The sequence below is a fragment of the Anabrus simplex genome, chromosome 4 (genome assembly GCF_040414725.1).
Source record: "Anabrus simplex isolate iqAnaSimp1 chromosome 4, ASM4041472v1, whole genome shotgun sequence".
Classification (NCBI taxonomy): domain Eukaryota; kingdom Metazoa; phylum Arthropoda; class Insecta; order Orthoptera; family Tettigoniidae; genus Anabrus; species Anabrus simplex.
In genome coordinates this window covers 329,288,522-329,312,994 of record NC_090268.1, presented here as the reverse complement: position 1 = coordinate 329,312,994, position 24,473 = coordinate 329,288,522, and the positions used below count along the sequence as shown (strand labels likewise).

The window sequence follows — 24,473 nt, the reverse complement described above, 5'->3', positions numbered from 1 at the left end:
AATCATGTCGAATGCCTAGTAGCCTGCCTGTGTGAATGGTTTCCCAAGGGCATAAACTTTTCAATTTCCAGTCCAGTTTTTAAATGGGAAATATTTGACCTAGTTACAGGAGTAGATAAGATAAGCAGTTCCGTAACTGAATGGGAATTGGTTTCACGGTCAGTGGAAATTACCCCGGCTGTAGTATTCTAGTAAGCGGCAGGTTAATCTTGACCTAGTTTCCAGATCGTGAATGAGGGATGTTTTAGACGTCACCCAGAAGCAGAAGCAGCGACGGAAAAGACATCACCTTTCTACGCCATTGATGGAGACCAAAGGACTGATACAAGTCTTATCTGAAGGCATCATCATCAATATGGCTGGCTAAAACAGGTGGGGCCGGCTGTTTCCTGAAAGGCCGGCGGCGATAAGTCGACAAAATAGATGAGTACAGAGCTTTCAATGTAATTATGTGAGTATGAACATGTTTAATGTTGCAAAAGGGGATAGGTTAGTTTGATATTTAATTTCAGTAAATTTAGCCTTTGTTTGGAAGGACTACATCCTATTTAAAGTAAATGATAGGAAGCTTGTTAATGGAAATATAATTGGAACGTAAATGTGGACCGATTGCATGAGGTTGCAGCTTGCTTTCTGACATTTTATTCAGATTTATTTAGCTGAGTGGTTAGAGTCATTTCTTTTACGAGTCAGTCTTTTTATTTTAGCCTCATATCTATATTTTTAAATTTGTTTTGCTTTGATGTTTGAGACGCAGTGTACGTCTCGGAGCTTAATTGTAATTGTAAATAAGGATTCAAATTAAAATCAGGAAGAACTACATTTAAGTATTATTAATGGGAGCTCAAAGTGTACGGAAACATGCTGTCACATTTTCTGGGATTTATTGCATGATGTGTGAATGAGTGTGTGTAATTTAAAGTTAAAAATTTCATTGTTTCGTATTGAAGAATATCACAATTAAAATTGAAATAATTGATAAGGAGATTCCACCTATTCAATACCAAAGAATAAGAAATGTAGTGAATTACATTCTCATGTAATAATAATTAGAAATGGTACCGGTTTCGACCCTAGTCCAGGTCATCATTAGCCAATTAAGAAATGGAAAACAATGCATAGGATCAGTAGAAGAGGCAATATGAAAAGGAAATGAACGGAGGTAGACACTGTAAAACTTAGAAGTAGTAAAATACAAGTCATTCAAAAGAAAAACAGTGCGCAATTCTCTTAGCGGCAGCAAGGCACACTTAGCGCTAGGCCAAGTCCCACAATGATTACGAATAGCGGAGAACTGTTCAAAGCCAGTTATTTAAACACTGTGTTCGATTGTGATGCGACTTTATGCCTTACAGTGTTTAAATAACTGGCTTTGAACAGTTCTCCGCTATTCGTAATCATTGTGGGGCTTGGCCTAGCGCTATGTGTGCCTTGCTGCCGCTAAGAGAATTGCGCACTGTTTTTCTTTTGAATGACTTGTATTTTACTTCTTCTAAGTTTTACAGTGTCTACCCCCGTTCATTTCCTTTTCATATTGCCTCTTCTACTGATCCTACGCATTGTTTTCCATTTCTTAATCGGTTGATGAAGACCTGGACTAGGGTCGAAACCGGTACCATTTCCAATTATTATTAAATGAGAATGTAATTCACTACATTTCTTATTATTTGGTATTGAATAGGTGGAATCTCCTTATCAATTATTTCAATTTTAATTGAGAGTGTGTAAGACGGTGGAGTTCGGATCCATGAATTTTGATGGCGTCATCTTCACGACTATTTAGTACATCAAGATTGTCAATTAGTAATTGATTCACAAGTTCCACGAATGCAGTTTCGAATTTCGAGTTCCGAACATCAGAATAACTTTTCTGTAAAATTTATTATCAATGCGTGTTTCTCAAGTTGGAGGATTGAGATATTTCAGTAACTTTCCGATGTTCAGACATGATCGATTGTCAATGTGGCAATTTCTTAGTTTCAGTTCATCATATTTATTACAGAGTTGGCCACTTTATTATTCATGTTTAACTTTGAGCGCGAGTGTTTTGATTTGTGACCAGCATGGTCTTGTTTCTTTTCGTGCGAGCGTATGTTAGACGACGTCATTTTATATACTTTTCCAGATTCGGCAACTTTAGGATATGAGATATTATTTAGTGCGATTTTGAGTAAAAGGACGCGTTCCTCATCTGAAAGGCCTGCATTTTCTTGATTGTGTGACTTGCCTCGGGTAGACTGTTGAGCAGCATGTGTAAAGGGTTGGACCCTGTGGTTTTGATGTTTGCTGCATTATTTTGGGAGACTTGAATCTCCGCTTTGAGTCATTCCGCCGTGTGTTGGCGAGGGTGATTTGTTTGTCTACCGAGAAGAGTTTTATTTGAGCAGCCTATAGGCTCCATGCGCTGACGAGAAAAATGCACCACTGCGCTGTGAGTGGCGGACACTAAGTTAATGCGATCACCGCGTACATATCTCAGTCGTCTGACAGCGTGCTGCCACGGCCGACTAAATAATAACAGTGGAATTTCAGAGTGTTCTATGCAACAACAAGCAGCCAAAGTATTCCGAACTTTCAGAAAGTGGCCATGTATTAAATTTTAAAGAAAAACTGTTCGCAGGAAATAGCAACAGAGTGAATAACTGCAAATATGATAAGAGAAAAACTTTGGTTCACTAGATACACTACCATTTCATGATAGAGGCAACACAGTAATTTATGTATTGTTTGTGGTGATAACGAGATTAATGTTCATGTATACATTCGACAATATTGTCTTCAGAAAAATATATTTATTCTAATTCTAATACGTTATCATATTAGCGTAGGTTAATGTTGCTAGGGAAGCTTTTGTTAAATATTTCTGCTGTTATTTATACAGTTTACTCAAAACATGTCACCTCGAGTACTGATCAACCCTGTGAATGGTCTCGACCTCGCACTTTAAAAGAGGGAAAAGAAAAATAAAACAAGAGCTTACAGGACCTTTTTCTGATAAAATGGCATATGTTTGAGGATGGACCAATTGAAATTCCAGATTTTGAAACCGAATGTACACTATCAAAAATGTTGCAGGAGGAGAAAATATCGGAATATCTTAACATTGCCAATAAATGATTGTGTCTATTTATAATTTGATAACGACCACCTCTGGTAACATAACGGTTAGCGCCACTAGTCTTCTTCGTCGGGGGCCTGGGCTTGATTCCGTTACAGACAGAAATTTAAGATTGACATGAGGGTACATGCAGCTCATGTTCATTAGGGGTTGCTTGAAAAGAGTTGCACCACCTCTGGGAGAGGACAGAACTTTACGTATGTAAAATACGGAATATCTAAACTATTGATATTGTGTAATGGAGGCCTATATCTGTAATTATATTTGTCTACTGCCTTTTTTAATTCATTTTGTGAGGTTGTGACGAAACACTATAAAATGTCACATTGTTTTTTCTTGCTAGTTGTTTTACGTCGCACGGACACAGATAGGTATGACGACGATGGGACAGGAAAGGGCTAGGAGTGGGAAGGAAGTGGCCGTGCCTTAATTAAGGTACAGCCCCAGCATTTGTCTGGTGTGAAAATGGGAAACCACGGAAAACCATTTTCAGGGCTGCCGACAGTGGGGTTCGAACCTACTATCTCCCGAATACTGGATACTGGCCGCACTTAAGCGACTGCAGCTATCGAACTCTGTATGTCACATTGTGGTCTGTAGTACAATACGGTATGTTGTTATTATTATTATTATTTATTTATTTATTTATTTATTTTTCACAGTTTTGTGGTAACGATATTCAAGCAATTGTACAGATTTTAGGAAATCAAAGCACAATAAAAATTTACACTACATTTTTACGTAGAATTTGAACCCATAAATTTCCGTACAATTCCAGTCGTGGCAATGACCGTCTTCTGCATGATTTTGTAGAAGTTGGTGATGACATCCAACTTCTTCAGTCGTATTATTATTATTATTGCTATCGTTAAGACTATGTTAATAGAATACACTGTATCTGTTGTGATGTGTGTGATTTAAGAAAGATGGCATATTGTAATCTATAATCTTCATTTCCGTATTGACAATTGCACAATTAAAAATAGGAGAGGATTTCCACCAATCAATACTTATTTATTGTATATATTAAACTACAGGACCGGTTCCGACCTCATATTCAAGGTCATCTTCAGCTGAACCATACATACATATTTATATAATGAAGCTTTGATTAAGATTGTGTTGTTAAAGGAATGCCATATGATGATGTACATTTAGTCACATACAAATGGGGCACGTCTTAGCGTGAACTGGCGTATATGTCATTCTGTACAATATTGCAACTGTATGTCTAAAATGTTGAAGGTCTTAAAACTAGTGTATAAAACACGTCTTTACCTAAACTAAGTATATATATATATAAATAAACAAGATAAATACAATATATAAAAACACTTCATGCATATGAACATTCGTTCTTGCTTGTTGGGCAATACATCGACTAACTTCCGTATTTAAGTCTTATTCACAGTTGTACACTTCAGCTGCTATTCTTAGAGTTTGTAAAATTGCATGGGTAAAAAGTTTTGTCTTCCTGTGTGTATGTGAGATAAAACACTTTCAATTTTAAACTTTTTACCCATGCAATTTTACAAACTCCAAGAATAGCAGCTGAAGTGTACAACTGTGAATAAGACTTAAATACGGAAGTTAGTCGATGTATTGACCAACAAGCAAGAACGAATGTTCATATGCATGAAGTGTTTTTATATATTGTATTTATCTTGTACATATATATATATATATATATAAGTTAGTTCAGGTAAAGACGTGTTTTATACACTAGTTTTAAGACCTTCAACATTTTAGACATACAGTTGCAATATTGTACAGAATGACATATACGCCAGTTCACGCTAAGACCAATTTGTATGTGACTAAATGTACATCATCATCATATGGCATTCCTTTAACAACACAATCTTAATCAAAGCTTCATTATATAAATATGTATGTATGGTTCAGCTGAAGATGACCTTGAAAATGAGGTCTAAACCGGTCCTGTAGTTTAATATATACAATAAATAAGTATTGATTGGTGGAAATCCTCTAATATTTGTAATTGTGCAATTGTCAATACGGAAATGAAGATTATAGATTACGACATCGTAGCCAACCAGGCAAAACGGAACGCATATAGATTTCGAAACTTAAAGATCAAACTAACGAATGCGATTAAGAGCATTATTTTTCTGAAGGAATGTCTAAAAAATGACCTAATACCTAAATTCTTGAGAAAATGTAACAATAAACACAGGCACACCAAACAAACTCATAATACGCAAAAAAGAACAAACAAAATCTGGCTGAAAGAAGAAATAAAGTTTTTATACCGTAAAAAACAACATCTTAACAACGAACTATACCGAATACATTTAAAGGCATCTAACGAGTTACCACATAGCTATTGGGATGATTTTCAGCAGATCACGACAGAAAAAATAAGGAACTTAGCCACCAGAAAACAGAATACACTAAATAAGAAATTAGAAGCACTTAAACAACCATCCAAACCAAACCCAAAAACCGAAACTCCGAACACTAACTCTCCTACCTTTCCCAATGAAATCACTGAACACAAATTCCACCCACCCGTAAAAAATCTCACAAATACGACTTAACGAAATGGAAACTTATCTTGAGCAAGGGACCCAGGCACAATTGGGGTAACACATCAACTTTCCAGAACATTACAACTACTATCACCGAAATAGAAAACGCCATACAGAAAATCCCACATGAGCTACGAGACGAAGTCAGATATGATATTAAAAAAAGGCTCCCACAATATATCGACAAAATTCACAGTAACTCCCAAAAAAAAAAAATCAACCAATAAAGTACACATAAACAAACTCAAAGATAAGATAAAACAGAATAATAACGAAAGCCGATAAGGGCAATACCACAGTTATTATCGACAAAGACCAATACATATTGAAAACCAAAGAATGTTTTCAAGATAACACTTTCCTCATCAAACGTAAAGACCCGACCAATAACATACAAAGGAACCTCAAAACCTTATTAAAAAATACACACTTTCTTTTAAAAGAAGTAGAATCCTCTAAACTTATAGCAATGAATCCTCAAATACCTACTGCTAAAGCTTATCCCAAAATACACAAAGAACATATTCCAATGAGACCTATTATTAACTACAGAGCAAGCCCAACCTATAAACTTTCGCAATTTATTCAATGATTTCTCAAAAAGCACTACGTATTCTTAGCTAATAAAACAGTACGGAACTCAATAGAATTTTGTAATAGGACAAAAGGATTAAAGATTGAACCATATCACAAACTCTCATCATTTGACATAATAAACATGTACCCGAACATTCCCACAAAACGAACAATAGAAATCATTGAATCTAACCTAAAAAGTCATAGCAATCTAAGCACTTTGGAAATAGAAGAGTTCATTAAATTACTTAATTTTGCCATTAGTAACAACTACTTTAAATTCCATGATACTATCTATCAGCAACAGGGTTTACCAATGGGATCTCCCGCTTCTGGTATAATTGCCGAAATTTACATAGACTATTTAGAGCACACATTCATTAACAAAATAGACCATATATTTTTTTGGTGTAGATTTGTTGATGATATCTTTATCATCCTCGACAATAGGTCCACAAATGAAACATATTAGATAAACTCAATACAATAGATTCCCATATAAAATTTACCATGGAATCCGAAAACAATCACAAACTGAACTACCTAGACATAACGACAACTAGACATGATGACCACCTTTCTTACAGAATGTACAGAAAACCCACGCATACCTCAAATACAATTAAAATGGATTCCGTTCACCCCAACATACACAAAAGAGCAGCCTACTATAGCATGATACACAGAGCATTTAATATACCGTTAACAAAAGAAGATCTAAACAAAGAATTACAATTAATTCATGACATAGCTAAAAACAATGGATTCAAGAAAGAAATGGTTAACAAAATCATTCACAAAATAAAATCCCAACCCAAAACCAAACTAACAAAAGTAAACGAATCCAAGAAAGATTATGCACTATTCACTTTCAATAATGTACACATATACCCCATAACTAACATTTTTAAAAAACATAACCTAAGAATAGCATTCAGAACTACACACAATAGTACTAACATCATACACAACGTCAGGACAATCAACAGCAACAACAAATACAACCACTCAGGAGTATACCGTATCAAATGTAATAACTGCGAGACAAGCTATATCGGACGTACCGGTAGAAACTTCCTAACCCGATATAACGAACACATAAACGCGATGAAACACTATTATTTTTCCTCAATAGGACAACATGTCGCAGACTATAAACACAGTTTTACAAACATCGATAACGATATGCAAATCCTAAACATAAACCCCAAAGGCCCCCTGCTCAACATAACAGAAGAATTTTACATCACTCTAGATCAGTACACCAATCCAAATTACAACATAAATGAAATCACAGAAAAAACTAACATCATCTTCAATACAGTTATCCCCACCCTAAAAAACCCTTACCTTAAGTTAATCGATAAACAGAACACAACACGCAACAGAAAAACACCAAACAACACACCCAGCTCCATAGCTACCCCCACAACAACAACTCTCCCTACCCCTCCTTCCCTTCCCCTCACAGCAGCTAGTATAAGCGCAAGAAGCACACTAAGTAGTACATTACAAGCTCGCACGTCAAACACAACTCAGCTACACCAACAACAGTAAATACATATTCCATTTCACACATATAACCCTTAGACATTCCTCCAACACGATATCACTTATAACTCAATCTTATCTTCCACAGATAAACATAACATCATTGCACAGCTACAAATGGGAAAGGAGCCACTACTTTGAACCCAATGTCATCCAAATTTACGGACGCCAAAGGACAACATGAATTGGTACTAATAAAAGGGCAACACACACAGCAGAGCTGAACATATTTTAGTTGAATTTCATCCATACATTTGGCACCTTTTTAAAAATGAAAGTGATTTATCTCACATACACACAGGAAGACAAAACTTTTTACCCATGCAATTTTACAAACTCCAAGAATAGCAGCTGAAGTGTACAACTGTGAATAAGACTTAAATACGGAAGTTATCAAAAATTGAATTGTTTTTCCAGTTATGTTTCGGTCCCTTGCGCAGTATAGTAGTTTCTTTTTCATTGAATACTGTGTTAGTTAGGTTTTTGAGTGGCGGATGGAATATATGTTGGTTGCTTTCAGTAAGGAGTTAGTCGATGTATTGACCAACAAGCAAGAACGAATGTTCATATGCATGAAGTGTTTTTATATATTGTATTTATCTTGTACATATATATATATATAAGTTAGTTTAGGTAAAGACGTGTTTTATACACTAGTTTTAAGACCTTCAACATACTGGTAAGTATAGGTAGACACTTGTTAAAATTTACCTACCAATTACTTACAATTTACTTACCAAATTTTAATGTGTTAAAACTTTAAGTGTTTTATATTATGACCCATATGTTTTAATATGTCCTACATACTCATGTTCTAACTTATTGTAACTTTTTACCTTGACTACTGATATTTTAATTACATGCTACTGTATACATTTCCATCCCCCATTAGACATCCGGATGTCTAATACAATAACAACTTGTGAATTGTCTAATGGCTGGAAACAAATCATGTACTAGCTGATGGCCGTTAAAGAGCCGAAACCGGTACTAGTTTAATCTATTTAAAATAAATTGTGTATTGATTGGTGGAAAAACACTTTTCTTATCTATACTGACCCACCACTCAAACAAAATTGCCGTAGGAAACCAAGAAATCAAAATTGTAGATAAATTTAAATATCTGGGAGAAATAACATATAACCTCAATGAAAAGCCAGCATGGCATAACAGAATAAATAAACTGACCAGAGCACAATATGTCACCAAGAATACCTACAACAAAAAGGGCCTGTCAATAGCAACAAAATTAAAACATTACAAAACAGTCCCTCAACCAGAAATAACATACGCAAGTGAAACCATCTTCAAAACAACTAACACTGCACAAATAGACAAAATACTCAAGATAGAGAGAAGAATCATTAGAACGTGCATCAACAAATCATACCAAAAAGATGGACACTGGAGAGTAGCTTCTAACGAAACAGTCTACAAAGAAATACAGTAGAACCAGTAATGAGCACAATCAGGAAGAAACGGATTTCATTTTTTGGACATCTAATCAGGACACCAGAGAACAGGATCATCATGGAATAGTAAGTGCAACATTAAGTGGATTACAGAAATCAAGGAAGATATGGATGAACTACAAATTACAATGGAAGATCTAAGAAACAAAACCGACAAAATCAAGAAACTCACAGACAAACCAGACTGCAAATCAGAATCAACAAAAAGACAATAGGAAGGGTGATTTCCGATGAAGAAAGAAGGATAAGATCAAAGAATGAAGAAGTACTGGGCTGACAGGAAACTGCAAAATTCTTTGTATAAAGTTGGCTAGAGTGGTCCAATGAAGGCCATAAAATGTAAATAATATATTTATGAACAAATATACATGTGCCAGTAACTTTTAACACTTGTGCAGAGGGTAGCATAAAGAGTGCAATCCCCTTGTGCACCTTGAGCATATAAAAGTAGATTTTTTTCTTTTGCCTCACATTAGGTGCTAGATGCACTACACACACAGCAGTTTCTTTCCTTTTTGAGAGGCAATTTTTCTTTCTCTACAGCATGCCTACTGGCATCAACACCGTTCACTTCCCTCCAACAACGTAGTCAGCTGGTGCACAAGATCAATGCCTTCTAGATTTCGCTCGCTTCTTTCGGCACTGTATACTATATTAAAGTTTAAGCTGTTGATAAGAGTAGAACATTTCTTCCTGATTAATTTGATGAGTATTCTATTTTCAAAAAGTTATTTACAAAACGTCTATATACGGACGTTGGGATTTCTTGCACATACCGCCGACGTCCATATATACAGACGCTGGGAGCGAAAGGGTTAAGTTACAACAACTATGGGAAATCTCATACTTCTGAATTAGTCTCACCTGCTGTATTTGGATCAAATGCAGATGATACATACATCTCTGTTGTATCAAGATGTGGCACTCTGATTTTATATGTCAACTGTCCATGGCTACCATCAACTGAAATCTTCTCAAACACAACACCTACCAAATATGATCTGGTCTGATTTTCAACCAATGATTTGTATGTAGATTCCATTTCTGCTTCACTTTTCACACTCTGGAAACCTGGAAATAAAAAATATAGATAAACTAGCATTCAGGCATCACTTAACATAAATTGACCCATGCAATGTAACCACCAGACTGGAAACTTTGATACAATCGACAATGACAAGTGTTGTTTAAATACCAAAATAAATAGTACTTTACCCCAAATAATATGGGAAGATTTATTAAAAGAATTTAAAGGTGAAAGATACACAAAATAGTTTCAGATTTGAAGAAGAGAGCCTCAAAACTTGACAACACAAAGTTAGGTTTTCATAAATTTTCAAGCAGCTTGAAGCTATGATAAGAAATGAGTTTCACAGGACAGGTTCACTATGCTGTTCTGATGAATTGATTGGCACTGCGTCTTCATTCATAGAGGCGGCACATAAAATGAACAATGATCAGTTACCCCTCTGATGCCTAGCATACGTCTGAAAGGCCAGACCAAGAAATCAAATAACTAGCTCTGTAATTATACATGTGATATGACTGGCTCTTAGTGACAATTCAACAAATATAATTATGATTTAATGACATTGTTCCTAGGCAAAGACTTATCAAAAACTGTGGTAGTACTTTAAGAATGTATTAATTATTTAATGCATCTCTCTCTCTCTCTCTCTCTCTCTCTCTCTCTCTCTCCAATCCTGACCTCTAATCCAACTTATTGGAACTCTTCCTTGTGGCTTGGATTTGTCCATATTTTCTGGTCCACTTCTCATTACATGTCCGAAATATTTCAGTTGACAAAGCCAAAGCTGGTCTGAGATTATCCTTTTCAATTTTTAAGCTTTTAGGAGCTATTCTGTGGTGATCAGTCCACAGAATTCTCAACACCCTCCTCCAGCAAAACATTTTGGTTGAATCCATCTTATCTCCTTTCTCAATGTCCATGACTCACATCTATGCATTAGTATGGGAAATACTACACACACACACACAACCATAAAACAGAAATTAGACAATGTTAACTTACAGTGATCAGTCAAGATTGTCCAGACACTTTATGGCAAGTGTTGAGACATTGATAATCCCGTAGTCAGATCCAGGGAACACCCTCTCTGAGCACTCGTAGGCAATATAGTGGTGGATTATTTAAGTTCCCCACAGTCACAAGCAGGGAAGATTCAATAACCCACTTATAAAACAATTAGAGTATGGTTCCAATGTATGGGACCCACACCAGAATTACTTGATATGTGAACTGCAGAGGATCCAAAGATTTCCAACAACAAGAAAGTAGCATAACGAAAAAGTTGAAAACTCAAGAGCTAGGAAAACTTGAGAGTAAGGAAGCTGCTCGACTAAGCAGTATGTTACATGTTATGAGTCTCATGATAGCTGTATTGGAGTACAGAATGTAAAAAGTTTCAAACAAATTTATTAAAAACCACCATTCCAATACTTTACAATCTTTAAGTTTAAGATACAAATACTACATAAATGTTAAAATGGGACATGTTTCGCTTATGCTTTGTAAGCTAAGTGTGGCTGAAGATGCTTACAAAGCATAAGCGAAACATGTCCCATTTTAACATTTATGTAATATTTGTATCTTAAACTTAAAGATTGTAAAGTATTGGAATGGTGGTTTTTAATAAATTGTTTACATTTTATAAGCGGTATGTTCCAAGCAGTCAGGGGAGAGAGGGTGTGGAATGACATTAGTAGATTAAGTTCATTTTTTGCTAGAGGTTTTACGTCGCACCGACACAGATAGGTCTTATGGCGACGATGGGATAGGAAAGACCTAGGAGTTGGAAGGAAGCGGCCGTGGCCTTAATTAAGGTACAGCCCCAGCATTTGCCTGGTGTGAAAATGGGAAACCACGGAAAACCATCTTCAGGGCTGCCGATAGTGGGATTCGAACCTACTATCTCCCGGATGCAAGCTCACAGCCGCGCGCCTCTACGGCCAACTCGCCCGGTTCATTAAGTTCAAGTGGAGCTTTTAAAGATAGGAAAGATCATAATATGAAGATAAAATTGGAATTCAAGAGGACAGGATTGGGCCAAATATTCATTTATAAGAAGAGGAGTTACGGATTGGAATAATTTATCAAGGGAAATATTCAATACATATCCTATTTCTTTGAAGTCATTTAAGAAAAAACTAGGAAAACAACTGAAAGGGAATATGCCACCTGGGCAACAGCCCTAAATACATATCAGTGATGACTGACTGATTGAATGATGGAGTGAGTGAGATTTGTAGATCCTCATGGGCAGATAGGAGATACGGATCTGCACAAAGATAGCCTTCACTTAAACCGCAGTGGTACATGTAAGTTAGGAGGTTGGTTTAGAAAAGTTATAGGTAGGTATATTCAGAGAAATGGGCTGGCTAGGGAATGGTTGATGGGAGAACAGGGAGCTGGAAGTAAAGTAAGGATGACAAAGTTGTTGGTGGTAAGCTGTAGAAGTACTGTAGGAAATGGAGTAGAATCAAGTAATTTAATACATACATATTTACCAGATACTGCAATAGGGGTTGACTCATAGTTAAGTCGTATTATGAATGCAGAAATTTTCTCCTGGAACCGGAGTGATTATCACAGAGCACAATCTGCGCATCTGGGATTCAATGTGACTGTGAGTTGATGCATGTCATCAATGCTAATGGAGGACATTTTGAACATTTCATGTAAGAAAGAGTTTCGTGTGGTCTGATCCTGCAATTTTCCCATGATTAATGACCGATGTAGAGTTGTAGAAAAAGAGAACACTGAAATAAAGCATTTCCAGATACATGTCCATGTAACATTTTCTTCTACTGCGAAGAATGTGTCCTGAATGATTTGGCTGTACTTTATCGTTACGCCCTATACATTACAATAAAACAAAAGGTTCCGAAGATAGATTGGATCAGATTATTTTAGCGTACGATGATGAAAAAAAAAAATTTGATCCAATGCAACTTTGGCACCTTGGATCAGATGTCCAGAAACTATACAACAAAGGCAAAAAAAGAGATGGCTCTGCGAGTTGTTTGGCAACATACTGGATGTAGCCTGTGTGAACATATTTCTCGCATATATGACAACACCCAGATTTTACAACAAAATGGCAAAAGGAGAATTTATCTAAAGCAGCTGGCTAGAGAACTAATGTTGCCTCAAAGTGCAGTATGAATATTAGACTGAAGAAAATTACTAGAGATTTACTGCTAATCTACAGTGTTACTCCACCTCAAGACATAGAAAAATCCTCTGTGCCAAAGAGGAAAAGGTATTTTATGTATCCAGTCAAAGATATGTAATCATAAATTGTACGTGTAGACTGTAAGAAGAATATTTGTGGCAAGCACAATGTGCTAATATGTAAAGCACGTAGGGCAGGAATAGCAATATTGGTGGTTCAGTACTAACAGTTCTGGTCTAATGCACTCATGAAAATATTATCAATTAACAGTAAATCAATGGTTCAGCAGTTGGCTCTGGTATTGAGAGCTCTTTCTTACAATATGCGAGATATACACAATATTTTCACAACGAAGGTCAAGAGTGCTGGAGACTGGCAAGAGGTGACAATGTGGGTGTGGCCAGCGGTGAGTAAAACAACAGCCCTGGCAAATTGTTGAGGCTTGCGATAAGGGAGCACCTGAGAAGAAGATGGCTAACAGATGCCCAGAATGATTTGGAAGTGACACAGCTAGAATCTTCTGCTGGCGTATATAACGAGTGAAACCAGGCTGTGCTTTAAGAAGCCGTGTGAGAGAGCAAGGGTTCAATGCGCCAGAGGGCTGTGTGTTCAATTATGTCCACAAGTACAAACCGTGTGAGTGAACTTGTAAATAACTGTACAGTAATTAGTAGTTTAATCAATTTAGTCAACGCAAAAGAACACTATTCCTCCACAGAGTGATGTTAGTTTTAAGGACCCTGAAAAACTGACAACTGGTATCAGAAACAGAATTTAACCGGTAGCATGTTTTAGTACAAGTAATATTCTAGAATAACTGACAAGATTTAGTCTGGCTTCCAGGCCCTCTTAGAAAGTCTCTGTGCAATGGAGCAAGACTAAAATTTTAATCACCCAGGATGAAGTTAAGAGTTTAAAGTTAACCAGATTAATCTTAAAGCTAGTCAGAATGAACTTAAATCAATTTAAATTCAGTCAGGTTGAAATTTAAAATGAGACATTGTGCAGGACAAGTGAAAAGTTGGAAAACAGTTCAAGGTTCAGATTGTACAGTGCAGTGTTCGAGACTTGAGGCAAGAGATTAATGTTCAGGGCAGCCATCAACACTCAATGACAGTGATCTTCAGTCATGATATGGCAAGTGGAGGATAAGAACAAAATCAGATAAAGAGAGAAAAACTGAAAAGGTGAATACAGATGATAAATGACTAGGAACATAGGACAAACACTGAAGGACAAAAGGGATCCCAAAATATCAACTTAAGTAATGACTTCATTGCAATCCCTTCCAAAATGAATAGTATAATGCTATACTTACTACACTTCTCACAGGTTGATAAATCAGAAGCTACTTCAGCCATCAACTTTCTGGCAACACCAGTATTTGGAGTAAAGAGTATTTTCATCCCATCTATGTTAGCATCAAAAGGAAACTTATCAGATATATTTTCCGGCCTAAATATGTTTGGCTGAATTTTACCCAGTTGTACGTTTCCTAAACTAGATAGATATGAATACAACAGAAGCAATATAATAGGCACGATCAATTCCATTAGTGTTACAACATAATGATATCTGCGAATAATCCAGTTCTTCCACAAGATCAGACAAAGCTTTTGCATAAAGTTGGCCATCTTTGCTGAGGATGTTCAGTGCAACTTCTCACAGCTACCTGAAAATGAAATAAGAACATCAAAATCATGATTCTAAAGCTACATTACTTAAGTGTCCTGGAATACACTTCATGACAGAAACTTTAAAGCAAAAAATATATACTACAAGTTTATATATTTGAGCACCATTATATAAATACATACATAATTATAGATTTTTTAGTCTTTCAGTGTTTAGACTGCAAGCCTCTGTAAATACACTCACAATCCTCTCTATTTACAACTAGCTCTGTGGCATCCTTCAATTACACATTTCTTATCATTAAATCATTAAAAACTGAATCTAACCATAAGAGCCTTGGTCTCCCTCTCATACTCTTACCCTCCATGGCCAAGGCCATTATTTTGTTAGACAAAACTATCCTCCTCCATTCACCTCAAAGGACCCCACCACCAAAGCCAGTTTATACATACAGATTCATCCAATGGGTTTAATAATAATGTTATTTGCTTTACGTCCCACTAACTACTTTTACGGTTTTTGAAGACGGCCATTGGGTTTATGCCTCATTTAGCCTTCATCACTCCAAGTACCCTATAGCCATTGTTGTCACCTGTTTGTACCAGCAATCATTCTTGCTCGCTACTTCCATGTTTGCTATTTATGAATAAGGTACCATAAGTCCATCCACTTTTAACTAGGAATGGGAAAAATTGTTACTTTCCAGTATCATGTTCCTATGTATACGTTACACCATAGTATTAGGTTGGAGTATTAGGATATAAAAGTACTGTAACAATACAAGTCGCAGGACAACTTTTGGGAAGAACAGTTGCTATATCTGTAGCCTCTGCACCTTGGTAAGAATTTTAAATAGCAACACTATATCTTCATCTCGCTTTCCTCTCTCCCACTGTCCCTTTTGCCAGCTCGTCACTCACATTCTTAACTATTCCTAGAAAATGTTTGTAATGACCCATTTACATTCCGAGAACTAATACTTCGAAACCTTCATTTATAAAAGATGCCGTGACTGTTAGGTAGCTCTGTGTATTTCTGTATGTCCAAGGATCTGTAGTTTGACAATGGGACCTGACATCATTACATATGTTGATGAACGAGTGTTATATACAGACGGTGATGGCACGAGCGAAGAGGAAATAGTCCTATCAAGCAAGGTGTAAGCGGAGTGTAATCCAGCTTTTTTTTGCAATTATTTTTTTTTTGTCCCACATGCTGATCTTACGGTGACAATGGTATAGGATAGGACAGGACGGACGCAACCATGGCCTTAACTAAGGAACAGCAACACCTTTTGCTCGGTGTAAAGATGGGAAACCACCAAAACTCGCTCTTCTGGACTGCCAACAGTGGGGTTCGAACCCACCATCACCCAAATACAAGCTAAAAGCTACGTGATCCAAACTGTGTACCCAACTCGCTCTGTAAATCCAGTATATACAACTCCAAAATCTTCGTCTTCCGCCATAGAAAGAAGGTTGGCAATATGAGTAAACAACTGTGTAAGTGGCTTGTCCAGAGTCTTTTTCTGCATTTCACCCTTTTTCTTATGTACTGGTAAATATTATAATAGCTCCTGCTGCAATGCATCACAGGTTGCAGTCAATGACGAAGTTTCAGGAGGGACAGATACATGTGCCTGAACTTGCGATGGCTTTTCAAGACCTGATATTTGATTACCATGTACATTATCATAACTAGATGAACCACCAGATTTTTTTAATTATCTTTTATTACGATTATTATTATTACTGTTCCAAGGTATCTGTGGAACAGCAGAGATGAAAGAAGGTACTGGGTGGAATAGGTCTCAACTACGAAATTAAAGTTAATTTAAAATTTGACAAAGGTTATATTTTCTTTTCAAGATCAAGAAATATCAAGTATAACAGGTACTCAGTAGCATATCAACAAATTAAGAATGTACAATTGCAATTGGTTAATGGTTTTGGGCTTCGAGCCCAGACACGCAATCTTTGAGCAATGAGCCCAACTTTACCTATGTACAAAGTTCAACAAAGGGGCAGAAAACCCCAATCATGCCAAGGAGCACTTGCCCCCAATTACCCAGTTAAGCCTGCTAGAGGCACACAGAAAATACATGTTTAAGAAAGAGCAACCCGCTCTCAAAGTTCAAGCCTATTCAAAGGCCACACCAAACTCCACCTTCAAGCTGCCCTCCGGGCACACAAGAACAGGGGTAACGATACCCAACCTACTGAGGCCTATTCAGTAAAAAATACAGGTTAATTATATGGCCCAAAATTCCAACTTGACTGGAGGCGTAACTAGCACGCCTAATACACTTTTATCTATTTGGCACTAGGCCGTATACACAAGGGCTAATCCCATACTAAAGAGGTGACTTGTATAAGAAGACTTTATTACATTAAAAAAAAGAAGAAACGGTTGTTAAAACAAAGTCACCTCAAAACAATAGGAGTGGGAGTTCGAGAGGGTTTAGCACTCTCTATCCCAATTTATCGTTAAAGAGTTGAAGTTTTACCAAGTGTCTATTACATTTTAACGATAGGTTACATGCGAAAAGTTTTCGAACCTGCCCCGAGGGTTAAACTGCTGAGCTAGCGAGAAAAGAAGTTATTAAACGGCCATTTACCTTATGGATGAACTGCTGCCCGAAGAAAGAGGCGCTTCCCGCCCCCTGCTACATAATCACACTAGAAGAGATGTTACTGAAGTGGCCCCGAGACCCGAAAATCAGCAGTTTATATACCCTCGCAGAAAATTCGAGACGTTTCATGAATGATTACAACTCGCCCACAAAATTTTATTGGTCGGCTAAAGATTAATTCGAGACGTTTCATGAATGATTACAACTCGCCCACAAAATTTTATTGGTCGGCTAAAGATTACAAGTCAAAACTGAAGAAGACATCTAGGATTGGTGGAAAATTAATTACAGAAATTACTCATTGGTCGAATTCAAACTGGCGGAAAGAGAAGGGTTATACTGCCAACCCAAACAATGACTGAAAGAAATTTAACAAAGAACAAACTTATGAATACCAAATTTCTTCAAAAAAGAGTTCCTTCACTTTGCACTAGGGTGCACAATTGTAGTTCTTACGTAGTGCCATCTAGAAGAGAATGTTCACACTTCGTACTACAGAGCAAACAAATACAAATCGAAACAAGCATAGTTCAGAACTTCAAAATTTACAGTAGAGACATCTTCTGAGAAACCTTAGAATTAATATGGTTGTTAAAGTTCAAGCTTTCTCCAGTAGAGGAGTTTCAACTGGCGCAATGTTTGAATTAGCGGCGTGGAGGTGTACCGCCCGATACAATTACTATTATCGGATACCTTCTTTCAACGTGTTTCTGAGAAACCGTTTCCCTGTAATTGAGTTTTTGTCCACACAAATCGTATTGGGTCTTTTGCTCATTGTCTACAATATGGAGTGAAAGACGAGAAGCAAAGTGGGAAGACTATGCGTAACTGTTTTGAGGAACTACGCTATTGTATGTCTTACCACCAGTAAACCTAATACAAAGTACTTAGAATAACTAAAGAATATCTGTAACAGAATACTGCCTCTAAACGTTTACAAAATTATCGCTCGTGTCTGCGCAGGAGCATGCACTTAAAGCGAGCTGCTATGCTTCCTAATATCCGTTAGCCAATCAGAAACTCTCTACCCTTTCCTTGATTTCACTGACAGAGTATTAGGGTCTCTAGTGGAACACAATATTTCTGGAACAACTTACTGTGATGGAATAGAATACATTATCATGTTATGATATGATATGTAACTCGCATCTCTAGTTTTAACTCCCATATAACAAATTTGGTCTGAAAAGAGATTAATGAACAGATCCAGGAGACAAATTCTTTCTTACAGTATACCACTGATCGCAACTCAGAGCTACCTTTTTCCTAGCGTATGTCCTGTTGCATGGGGTCCATTGTCTTGTTATGTCTTCTCCATTCTACTCGATCCTGTATGTCCCCTGGACTAAGGTCTGCAACCAACATGTCTTCTGTGATGCAGTCCATCCACCGTTTCATTGGTCTTTCACGTAAACAACATCCTCCAGGTTTGAACTGAAGGGCCACTTTTATCACAGAACTGTTGTCATGATGTATGACATGACCAAACCATTGCCTGTCACACTTTCTCTACAATCGGGACCATGCCTAGACTTCGTCGCATCTCGTTGTTTGTCACATGGTCGCATCGTGTTAGGGGGAAGGTCCTTCAGAACATTTTAATCTCGACAGTGTGGATGATTTGGCCTCGTTTCTCAACATAGGGTGACATTCTGATCCATAGAGAGGAGGCATTACTGTCTTATATCCAGTAATTTTGCCCCGAGATATTCAAGCATGTGCTTGTCACAGAGAACGCTGGTAACTTACCTCCACTTGAGCCATGCTGCATTTGCTCTTGACCTGACATCGTTGGTGGCATCACTGTCAGATATTAGCAGTGGCATTTGATTCAATTTCAGTTAGCATATTACTATCCTGAGAGAACAATAAACTAAACTTAAAAACCTCAAGGAGTCCAATCCAACCATCCCTCCCTAGGTTGATAGCTTCAAAATAATGTTGACCTGCAACAGACCTAAAGGTCAAATAGCTATCTCAGTTAAGTGTTGAATTTTATGACATTGGCTACTTACCATAAAATATTATTGAGGCATGGGTCCGCCATGCCAATTCCAAGTCTGGTGTAGCGAACTGCTCTGGCCCTGCCCACCAGCTGGGCTATTGGCTGCCACCTACGAATTCACTCAGGAAGTAGTTCGTAGTGGGATGTCCCTCCAGTGTCTCTCTACAGCTGTTAGCAATGACCAGAAACGAGAACCGAGAGCCTTCCATCTCCAGAGACTTTGATGGGCTTCTAGTGACCGAAGCGAACTTGCCAGCATGAGTTCAGTTTGGTCCAGTGTGCGAGTTCAGTTGGAGTGGAGAGGACCAGCTGTGCTCTGTCGGTGAGTGATCCTGAGTGTGAACGTAGCTGTGGACAGTCTGTGGAGTGTTCTGCCTGTGGAACCGTGTTCATTCTGCCTGTGTCATTGAGTTGTTTCTTGGGCCAGCTGCTCTGAGTGAACGTTATGTTCTGGTGCAGAGTGGGAGAGATCGACTGGATATCGGCATGGAACAGAACGAAATCAACTAAGGAGTGAGCGGACAGTGTACATTATACTGATGTAGTTGGTCCGTTATTGGGCATTATAAATTTTCCAGCTAACTCATTCCAGCTTGCCAGCATTTTGCCCCAGCGTGCTAAGTTGGGCTCATCAGTTGGTAAACAGCACATCTACCAAGACGTGTGGCTAGTGCATACCATGGAGGCCACTGCGTAGGCTACTTGGAACCACCAGCAGTGCCAGTGCACTATAAGGGACTTTGTCTCATTTCCCAAAATTGATGCCTGCCTGGCCTTCAGATGATATAGATGTTGATTCCCATAGGGAACCTGAAATATTTGTCCCAAATGAGTAAATTTATAATACTGAACTGTGAGACTGTCGTGCTTGGGCTGTAAACAACTGAGGACCGGCATCGAGGCAGCGAGAGTGACTGTGGAACTGAGTGAGACTGTGTTAGTGATTGAGTGTGAATTAGTGTGACAAAACACTGAGAACACAGGCAGCACTAACTAGTGTACTGTGTCATTTAAGTTGTGGTCCTGGGGTGCCACCATACAGTTGTCTAACTAGCTATTGGTAGATAGTTAATTTTAGAGTGAAGCCAACACATAAGAGTATGATAGGTACCTGTTTCCTATACTCAAGGTAGCAGGACTGAATTCCATCCTAATTAAAGATCTCTTTAGATTAGGTTTCAGCCGACCACCCCCAACATACGCACACAAGCCACGTGGTCTGCTACTGTTGTACACTGCCTCCACTTTCGTCTGTCAATTATGTCCGAGGACGTCAGACCTGCTGCCATCATGCAGCTATGAATAGTGTCCATACATCGCTACTTTTACCTTCTACAAAATCGTTGCTGCCACAGAGGTCGGTTGTGCTCTTTGAACATGCATATACCACATCTCTAGCATTTATTCTTCAATAAAGGCCTCTCCTTTCATTCTTTTTTTTTTTTTTTTTTTTTGTAGGTATATTACATCCAGCCGGGTAATTCCCAAGGACCATCTCAAAATATTTATTTTAATTACATTTACTTTTTTTCACCATTGCCCTCACAATTAGTCAACATTCACTCACATACAGAGCTACTGGTCTCACTCCTATATATAATATATACCCATATTCAAACTTACAATGTTGCTGTTATTTCAAGACTAGTACAGCTAACTGACGGTTACCTTGTCTTGTTTTAATATGCCAATAAACAGATGACATTTAGTGATAAGCCAATTATCACTCTCTACTGCAGACATTAAGTTTTTCATGTAACTTACTGTAAATGTCTGGGGCAGGTCCAAATGATTCGTATAGCAGTCAGGTTTGGCAGGAGATTCTGAGAAGTGAATAAAATGGTATCTCAAAATATGCGCTCAAGCATATTGTTAATATGTTGAAAGTTTGGAAGATTAATATTAAAAATACAACAATCAAAAGTATGCATGAATTGCACAGTCTAGGTGCTGTACTGTAACTCAGTAAGGAGAGAGGAAAAAGACAGGAATAAAAAGATCTTGCAACATTGATAATAAACCATTTAAAAATAGTCTCTGGAGATGGTTTTTGGGTTGTTGGACCATGCTGAACTTCAACATATATATTGTGTGTTTAGAATAAGACTGTTCTCGGTAAGACGCAGCAGGTCGTTATGCTACTTAGGTTCCAGAATGGGTAAAAAACAGTAAATAAGTAAATAAATGCAATGCAAAAATTAATCTTCTACCAGTTGTATAGTATCATTTGAAGAAATTCCACATACTGTATATCAGTTGACTATATTTGTAAGTAGTACAGGAGATATTATAAGTAGAATTTTGTAAACAATATAAATTTATTAAGGATGAGCTGTGTGTTTAATAGAAAACATTGTTAGCGTAAATTGTATAATATTGTATTATAGGAAAATTTTCTTCTCTTGTTAATTTAATATTTAGTGCTTGACAATAATGAATTTTAGTGTACCATTTGCCACCGAGGTAGACACCTCATTTGCAACGGTGCTATGTCATCCGACCCTGTTGCCAAGTATAGCAGCATGCTAAATCTATGACTTATGATGACTGTACTCAGTCCACTGCCATGCCCATTCTGCTGTCTTCTATTTGCTGCTAGAAACACACACTAGCACTGCCTTGCCAAAGTGCAGTCTTATTTTGAATAAGCAATACCAAATTTTCCTCAGCCAGCATCTTCAGTATGTGTACGTCATCCAGCCTTTCAAATGAATGGTAGCTGCTAGTAGCATTGAAATTATATATTTTAGGAGAAAATTATGAAAGAGATGAGAAATATGACATCTGGAACTTTCTATTCTGATGTTTACTAAGTGATTCAGGTTAGATTTTATTCAAGTAAGTCAATTACGCTTCTTACTCAATCGGATGTCAAGTCTCAGGCTGGTCATAGATAGGTTGGTGATAGAACGGAGTGTGAGGTGCAAATGATCTTGTGTAGCCTCAACGGCAGAGCAACGTTAGCACTGCCTCATACGATGAATATTGGCGAGAACTGGATAGCAAACGTTACTGACAATATTCTTTTTCCCTACTGAAATTAAGCAAGTATTTATACATTTCAATGGCTTCTCTAGGCAGTCTGGCATGATGGTTCAAAGGTTCTTAATGTACTAGTCAGGATATCCGGCTGCAGATGAGCCTGGAACTGCTGCTTCTTCTGGTGTCTTCTCCTATCAGAAAATTGGCCACTACCAAGGTGCAAGTATTCCTACTTGGCAGTATCACCATGTGATTAAGAATAGTTTTTGTTCAAATTGGCCAACTGTGCTTCTTGCCTCATCCGGCATGAGTCTTAGGCTTGTCCTGGAGTCCAGTGGTTCTGATGTTTATTTCAGCTTGGACGCCTCCGACCTTGATCTTCAGGAGCTTTGACTTCTTAGTACTGATACATAGGCCAATCATGGTGACTTCACGGTCAAGTCCTGAGGTGACCTGTTGGAGCCAAGTACTGTCTTCAGTCAGAGATTCAACGTTGTCCACAAAGCCTAAGCCTGTCGGCCAGTCTTGATCAGTCCAAATTGATGCTTGCTCAAATGTACAATATGTCGCCCTTGACAAAATCTAAAGCAATAATGAATGGGATTGGCAAGAGGATGTTATACTTCAGTGGTGATTTCAAAGATGGATATATATGCCATGAGAGGAGTTGAGATAATTTTCTAGACAGTGATGAATTCACCCTACATCATCAATTCTGAAGATCACTCATAGCAACTCATGATCATCATCATCTTTGCCATTATTATTCCTGGGAATATATGGGATTGGTGTTTCCACTCTTGATCTTCTCTCTCCAAGCTTTCTTGTCCACGGCATCCTCCCGTCACCTCCTTTGCCCCCCAACACTCACAGATCTTCTGCACACCCTCATGCTTCCACCGTAGTTCAGATTTTTTTTTTTTAATTATTTTTTTTTTTTTTTAATCCCTTCACCTCCAGACGCATTCTTTTCCTATCCCGACCTACTCTACCACCTCAGTCTATATTCCTAGACCTTATTTCTGACAAGTCCAAACTTGACAGTTTCTCTGATGTGTTCATTCCTTATTCCGGGTTACTCCACTCACTGCATGAAAATGAAATAAATTTAAAGCTTGTATAGACAATGAATTCTTGTATTAAGTGAAACTTTGAAAGGAGTACACCTTTTCAATATCAATCAATATATTGCCATACAAGAAATACAATTACATTTTTAATAGTACATAGGTTTATGAAACTCAAGGACGAAATCTAACATCAGTGACGAGGTTCAAATACCCTGGGTTAGAGGTTGACGGGAATGGAGGACTGATTGAAGAAATACAGCATAGAATAATGTGTAATGGGATGAACTGGAGAATGATAAAGAATGGAGTCCTGTGTGACAATAGGGTGAGCTGTAAGGTGAACCAAGAAGTAGTGAGGCTAGCAATGCTTCACATGCCAAAACCTGGCCAATAACCAAGGCCCAAATAAGAAGGATGGAGGTAGCAAAGATGAGAATGTTGGGATGGATGAGTGGAGTAATCTTGTATTAAGTGAAAATTTGAAAGGAGTCCACCTTTTCAATATCAATCAATATACTGTCATAAGAAAAATACAATTACATTCTTAACCCCCTGACGCCGACCTTCGAATGTCGTATAAATCTCGTTTTGTTCACATGCGTAGTACAGACCCCTGCAGGCTTAAGTTCATTTTGTTTTGGCTTGTAAACTTTTACAGTTGTCGAGGTGGAAATGGTATATCTT

The 24,473-nt window shown here is 37.6% G+C and overlaps 1 protein-coding gene across 1 annotated transcript in view; it reads right to left on the bottom strand.

Annotated features, from left to right (window-relative positions):
* Window positions 1-24,473, bottom strand: part of LOC136872268 (phospholipid-transporting ATPase ABCA3) — a 341,741-nt gene that overhangs the window by 303,153 nt on the left and 14,115 nt on the right. Inside the window, exons 2-3 of the mRNA XM_067146089.2 lie at window positions 14,784-15,137; window positions 10,134-10,340 (exon numbers count right to left, since the gene is read on the bottom strand). Coding sequence (XP_067002190.2) covers window positions 10,134-10,340; window positions 14,784-15,099 — 523 coding nt within the window. The 5' untranslated portion in view covers window positions 15,100-15,137. The remainder of the gene's footprint in view (window positions 1-10,133; window positions 10,341-14,783; window positions 15,138-24,473) is intronic.